The sequence below is a fragment of the Myotis davidii genome, unplaced genomic scaffold (assembly GCF_000327345.1).
Source record: "Myotis davidii unplaced genomic scaffold, ASM32734v1 scaffold233, whole genome shotgun sequence".
Classification (NCBI taxonomy): Eukaryota; Metazoa; Chordata; class Mammalia; order Chiroptera; family Vespertilionidae; genus Myotis; species Myotis davidii.
In genome coordinates, this window is record NW_006285917.1 from 2,130,753 (window position 1) to 2,137,796 (window position 7,044).

Genomic DNA, 7,044 nt, shown 5'->3' on the forward strand with positions numbered 1-7,044 from the left:
GTAGAATTTTTCCTATAAAACAAGTGAAATAAACTTGCCCCTTAGAAACCCCTCTCTCCACCTCATCACATCTGGAGGGACACCCTTGCATCAGAAGGGACTCTAAACAGACTTTCCCAGGTGACACCTCTTAGGGACTGTCATTTCAGGAATAGGTCAGAGACTGAGTTTCCCCAATCAATGCCCCCATCCAGGCCACTGGGGGAAATGCCCTCCAACCAGAAGTCTGAGTTTTAATTCTGGGTTCCCACATAGGCGGCCTGTATTAAGCATGCCATAATAAGACCTGTCTGAGATTCTTGGAGAGCAGAGGCTATGGGGAGATGTTCCTAAAAATGCTTCCAGGAAGTTCCTTTATGTCACCTTCCATCTCTTATCTCTGCAATGTCAGATTAGTAAGGCAGGATCCGTTAGAACCTCCTTCCTGTCCAGGAGCATTCTGATGTGCCAAGAGGTTAGCCTGTGGGAAAAATTAGGTAAGATAATGGAAAGTCTTGGGAAACTTTGGCATTATCTAGACCTCTGCTTGCATCCTGGCCTACCTGTGTGACCTTAGTAAAGCTACTTAACTCCTTTGGGCCTTAATTTTCTTATCTGTAAAATGAAGATAATAATACGGCTGCTGTGACAACGATTGAATGACATACGTGAGGTGTTTAGCGGCTGCTGTGAACAAGCTCCCATCTCTCCCCTTTTCTACCTTTATCTCCACCACGCCCAGCCTGCTGTCCTAGCCTGGCTGGCAGAAGAGAAATGCAGAGACAAGCCTGACCCTGTGAGAACCTGGAGGAAAGTCACCTCCACAGTCAGAATGACCTGACCTCTATTCCCTCGGCCCACATGAACCAGCAGTTCTCAACTTTGGTTCTTACAGGAGTCACCTGGGAGCATGTTTAATTCAGAGTTCTGGGCTCATCTCTGCCTCCCCCCCCCCCGCCCTCAGACCCTGATATAGGTTGTGGTCTGAGGACCACACTTGAAGAAACACGAAAACAATCTGGAATGTGGGGAGGGGAGGAGAGTAAGAAGAAAGAATTAACGTGGTTGCTAGCAGAAAGCATTTAGCTTTCCACGTTTAATCACACGCATTAAAAGACAGAAGGAACCATATCATGAATCACCCAAATACAATAAAATCCAAACCACCAACAATAAAAATCTCAGCCAATTAGCCTCAGCCCATCTTTCCATCCTGACATATGAATAGTTGGAGGACACTCTGGGAACATACAATCTCTCAGATCAAGTGAGGGTCTCCCAGAGCCCCAGTTGCTCTCCCCCCATGGACCCCTCAACACTGAGGAGACATGACCAGTCCCTTATTAAGGGCAAAGCCCAGTGGCTGCCCACACACTGCCATCCCTCTACCTGGCTCCCTTCCCAGAGGGCCTGGCACATGGTCAGTACTTAGGAGATGTCTGCTAACCTGAAGTTAGTTGGGGTGGGATAGTGGAGTGGGGTGGGGGGGGGTGACTAAGCAGTATATATCAAAAAGCCTATAAGTCCCTTTCCTGGACCACAAGGAGGAAGGAATCAATGGAAATGGTAATAATGCCAAACCCAGGATTTGCACTCAGAGTAAATCTCAACTCTGATAGGAAAGAAACTGGAGAGTTAGTCTGGGTTCCCAGTCAGGGGAAATCACCAAACTGACATTTGGGCCAGAGAGAAAAAAGATTTCCTCCTCCTGCTCCCCACACTTGCCCCTATCAGACCTAGTCCATCCAAAGTCCCAGCCTCCACCCCCAGCTATGCAAACCGCACAGATCTGGCGCTGGAACATGCCCCTGTTACAGAAGGCGGGCAGAGGGCGCTGCTGCTGAGGGTCATGCCCCCCAGGCCTTGAGGGAGGGTGGCATTGAGGTCTCCGCAGACCACACCGCCCTGGGAACGGCTCACACCTGTGAATGGAGACACCAGGTCAGAATTCTGTTATCCCAGAAATGGTGTGACCCCAAAATTTTTTTGAACCAATAATTAACTCTCTTCACACTCCAAGGGACCAGCAACATGAATCTTTTAAACCCGCTGCCATTTGCTTCTTGAAGGAACTGGGTTAGCAAATTGGACACCTAACTCTATTTGAACCAAACTAATGTTGAGATGTGTTTATTCAATTTTTGAGCAAAATCTGATGGATCACAGTGGAGGAATCATCTAGAAAGATGGTTGTTGGAAAGATGAGGAGAACAGATAGACACGTAGACTAGGTTCTGTGTACACATTGGATTATTAAACAGAAAGATTTGAGAATTGCCTGTAGTGGTTCCAAATGATCGAATAGACATCTAGTGTTTCTTCTTATTAAAACATTGTACCACTTGAAAAGTATTCTGTGTTTAATTGCAAGACTTAGGCTATTTTTGTAGAACCAAACATATGTTCCAGATGGATCCATGTATGGTTCAAATATTTTGGACCATCAATTTGTCCAGATCCCAGAGACCTTAGCCACTACCACCGTTCCCTGTGCCCCACAGACAGAGGTTCGGTCACTATTTAGGTGCAACCTAATATTAAGACTATTGACACCCAAAAGAACCATGCCCACACACAACCCCAACTTACAGATGTTGACTGAGCTCATGCCTTCACACAGCCTGCAGGGGAGAGGAGAGAGTGAGAATTAGAACTGAGCTCCCTGCCCTTGCAGCAGACCTATTATCCATCCTGAAGCAGGGGCTGGGGGCATCTGCCCACCCACTGCAGACAGCACCAGTCTATTAAAAGGTCAATGGCCTCAATATGCAAAGAATACACTAAACCACCTTTTAAAATCTTGTGTGTTGGGAAGCAGCACATTATTCATAATATGATTGAGTTATTAACACCTAATACATTAATGATTACTATCGTAATGAAAGTGTCACTGCAAATGCCAAGTGCTCCACAGAATGCTGGTGAATGGGTTGTGTTAACAGTGCAAAGGAGGAGGTAGCTCTAGTGGCTTCACCTAAAGTCCTGAGGAAACGGACAGAAAAGTTTACCTGCTGGATCAAGCACGGTGCAAATCCAAATCCAGCAGCGTGGCCAGCAGCCTTGGGTGCCACTCATGTCAGATTTCTAACAATGACCATGTTAATAAGGAGCCTCTGTGGGGGTGCAGCCCTGCCTGGCTACCCTGGATAGAGATATTCTTATTCTAATAACTAGCACTACTTGTGCTTACTATGTTCCATTACCTCAATCCATGCAACAGCCTTAAGTGGTGGGTTTTATGATTACCTGTTTTACAGATGAGGCCTGGGGGTTCATAGCTAGTAAGTGTTAGAGCTAGGATTTGAACCCAGGAGATCTGGCTCACAGCCTGTGATCTTAACCTTGTATACTCTCCTCCCCAGTGCAGCCTGTTCCTCCTTCCAGTGGACCCAGCTAGGAGGCAGTAATGATGTGATTACCTCAAGGCTAGAGGCCCATGCACCATCCCAGGTGTAAAGCAGACTTCACCTGCCCCCAGTTCTTGGTTCAAAGTCAGCACAGCCTGGTACCATTTTAGCTTAACCACTAAGTAGCTGTGGTCTTGGACCAGCCCTTTCCCCTCTTTGGGCCTCAGTTTCTCTATGTTTAAAATGGGGAAGTGTCTGGACCCCATGATCTCTAGAGTATTTCCCTGTTTGAGCAGCCTGGAGGATTGTAGTCTAGTGAGGCACTCTCCCAGCCTAAGTGGAGATGTGAAGTGACCCCGAGCCCATACTCACCGGCTCTCCTCCCCTTCCAGCAGTTTGCGATAAGTGGCGATCTCCACATCCAGGCCCAGCTTGGAGTTCATCACCTCCTGGTACTCCTTGAGCAGGCAGGCCATGTCCTGCTTGGCCTTCTGCAGGGCGGCCTCCAGCTCAGCCAGCTTGCAGCGGGCATCATTGACAGCCACATCGCCCTGCTGCTCCACCTGGGCCACAGCAGCCTCCAGCTTGCGGCGCTGGGGGAAGGAAAGGAGTGAAAGAGTTTGAGAAAGGTGCAGGCTGTGGGGGGGACCCTGGTGGGTCTCCCACACCTTGGTCATCCTATTTTGCCTCCATTCAAAATGGACAAATTTTTAATTAGCCAGGAAGGGAAATAATAGCCATTTAGAGCTTTCTTCCTTTATTTTTGTACCACTTTATTGTAAAACTCAAATCCATGGAGAGCCATTAGAGGGAGGAAATGTTAGCACTAAAATAGGACTGATAATTAGTAATATTATCTTATATTCATTTACTGTCATTAGTTTACAAGGTGCTTTCACAGTTGTTATCTTATTTGACCTTTAGTTACTCTGTCAGCTTGTCAGAATGGGCCTTGCTATTCCATTATGCAGGAACTCATTATGAGATTCAGAGAGGCTGTGACTTGCCCTAAGCTACCCAATTAGTTAGTGCCAACCCCAGGTTTTGAGAGACCACTGTGCAGGTCTCATTCTTTGAGATGAGCATGCTGAAAGAAGTTCCCATTTACAATGCCCAGCACACTAACTACAGCTTCTTCCTCTACCCTCCTAAGAAAGCAGAAGGAACTCCTACAACTCACCACTCAGAAAAACAACAAATCAACCTAATTACCCAGTTGTAAAAATGGGTTAAGGACATGAATAGACATTTCTCCAAAGAAAACACAAATGGCCCTCAGGTATATAAAAAACAAACCAAAAACAACAACAAAAAAAACCACTTATCATCATAGAAATGCAAATCAAACTATGAGGATCACTTCACACCTGTCAGGATGGCTATTATTTAAAAAAACAAGACAAGTGTTATTGAGGATGTGGAGAAACTGGAACCCTTTGCACACCATTAGTGGGAATGCAAAATTGTGCAGCTGCTATGAAAATAGTATGGAGGTTCCTCAATAAATTAAAAATAGAGCTACCATATGATCCAGCAATTCCACTTCTGGGTATATACCCAAAAGAATTAAAATCAGGATCTCAAAGAGTTATTAGCACTCCGTGTTCATCACAGCACTATTCACAATAGCCAAGATGTGACGACAACCCACTTGTCCATGGAGAGATGAATCGATAAAGAAAATAAGGTACGTACATAAAGTAGATGCCATTTAGCCTTTATTTTTTAAAAAAAAAGGGGGGGGGGAAATCCTGCAATATGCAGCAAGATGGATGAAACTTGAGGACATTGTGCTAAGTATAACAAGCCAGACACAGAAAGACAAACACTGCATTGTTCCACTTACTAGTTTATGAAGTATCTAAAATAGTCAAATTCAGAATCAAAGAGTGAATGGTAGTTGCCAGGGCTGGGGAGGGGTGGGAGAATGAGGAGTCACTAATGCTCAGACATAAAATTTCAGTTAAGCAGGATGAGTAAGCTCTGGAGATCCACGGTACAACAACCTACCTTAGTCAATGACAGTATGTTATACACTTACATATTTTTTAAAAGGGTCGATCTCATGCTGTTCATACCACAATAAAATAAATATTTTTAAAAGTATATCAGAATGCAAGTATTCTTCTCTAGTTTCACTTCCGAAAAGTAAACCATTCCCATATTTTATTACTTCAACTATTAAGAGTAACAAATTACTTGTGATACATCTTACACAGAGGATGAGAACAGCCTACAAAAGGGTGAGGACCGGAACTGAGCCAGGTATATGCGGGAACTCAGCGTTATGATAGAGGTGGTAGCACAAGCCCGTGGGTAAAGAATAGATTACGTGATATAGTTTATTGCTACAGTGTATGTAGATAATTTTAATTAAAACCCTACTTCCTGTATATACAAAAAATAAAGTCCAGATGGATTAAAGACCTAACTGTGAGGGGTAAAACTATACAACCAGCAGAGGACAAAACGTAAGAGGATACATCTATGACCTCAAACTTTCATAAGTATAACCCATAAGGTAAGAGGTGATGGATTTGGTCACATTCAAGTTAAAGATTTTTTTTTTTCAGTAAAGGACACCAGAACAAAGCAAGCAGACACGTGACAGATTGAGAGAAGACTAATTGAGGCATGTGTAACTGATTAAGGGTTACAATCTGGAGAGAATGGGCAAAAGAATAATGCAAATCGCCAAGAAGACAGAAGTTTCAATAGAAAAATGGGTAGATGATATGAATAGACAATTCTTAGCAGGAGAATTATAAATGATTAGTAAGTGTATGAGGAGACATTCAATGTCACTAGTTAACCAGAGAAGTGAAAATTTAAATTCCAATTAGCAGGGATTGAGGGCTTAGTCCCCAGTGGGAGGCATACAGGAGGCAGCCGATTAATGATCTCTCCCATCATTGATGTTTCTATCTCTCTCCCTCTCCCTTCCTCTCTGAAATCAATAAAAAAAAGCTTTTTTAAATGGATAGACCAATCCTCTTCCTACAATGTTTTGTGCACTGAGTCCTTCAGATGCAGGTGGTTAAAATACAAGCCTCTCCAAAGATAGCAGGAGCCCCTCGAGGTAGAAGGAAAGCAGAAAGCAGGTCAGAAGCGGCAGGTGTGCTGAGTTCTCAGTGTCTCCCACCTGCTGCTTGGCATTCTCCACCTCTGCTGTTAGCCTCTGGATCATGCGGTTCAGGTCATTGAGCTCATCCTTGGTTCTGCGGAGGTTCTCGCCCTGCTGGGTCACTGTGGCTTTCATCTCTTCACACTTTGGGTCAGGAGACAAACACGTGGAAACTACCAATCACTAGGTAGCTGGAGGGTGTGCTGGAAGGTCACTGATCCCACCCAGCCCAGATCAGCTAGCCTAGTCTTCTGCAACAGCCCACCTCCTTCCCAGCTCTGAACCTGGAACCACAGCTACAGCCCCTCTGAGTGCCTGGGTGCATTTCCCAGAGAAGCTCCAGGGTCATGGTTTGTAGGGCAGCCCAGTCCTCCGGTTTACCTTGCTTTGGTACCAGGACTCGGCCTCGGCCCGGCTGCGGTTGGCCACGTCGTCATACTGAGCCTTGATCTCGGCCACAACCGAGTCCATGTTGAGTTCCCTACTGTTGTCCATCTTGACCACCACCGAAGTATCAGAGATTTGTGACTGAAGGACATAGATTTCCTGTAGGAGACAATAGACAGGGCCCTCAGCTCCAAATCCCCTTCCCAT

General features: G+C 45.2%; 1 protein-coding gene across 1 annotated transcript in view; it reads right to left on the reverse strand.

Annotated features, from left to right (window-relative positions):
- Positions 1 to 1,749: 1,749 nt before the first annotated feature.
- LOC102755900 (keratin, type II cuticular Hb6) overlaps positions 1,750 to 7,044 on the reverse strand; it is a 41,748-nt gene continuing 36,453 nt past the window's right edge. The window contains exons 5-9 of the mRNA XM_006757107.1: positions 6,832 to 6,996; positions 6,469 to 6,594; positions 3,699 to 3,919; positions 2,569 to 2,600; positions 1,750 to 1,901 (exon numbers count right to left, since the gene is read on the reverse strand). Of these exons, the coding sequence (XP_006757170.1) occupies positions 1,750 to 1,901; positions 2,569 to 2,600; positions 3,699 to 3,919; positions 6,469 to 6,594; positions 6,832 to 6,996 (696 nt within the window). The remainder of the gene's footprint in view (positions 1,902 to 2,568; positions 2,601 to 3,698; positions 3,920 to 6,468; positions 6,595 to 6,831; positions 6,997 to 7,044) is intronic.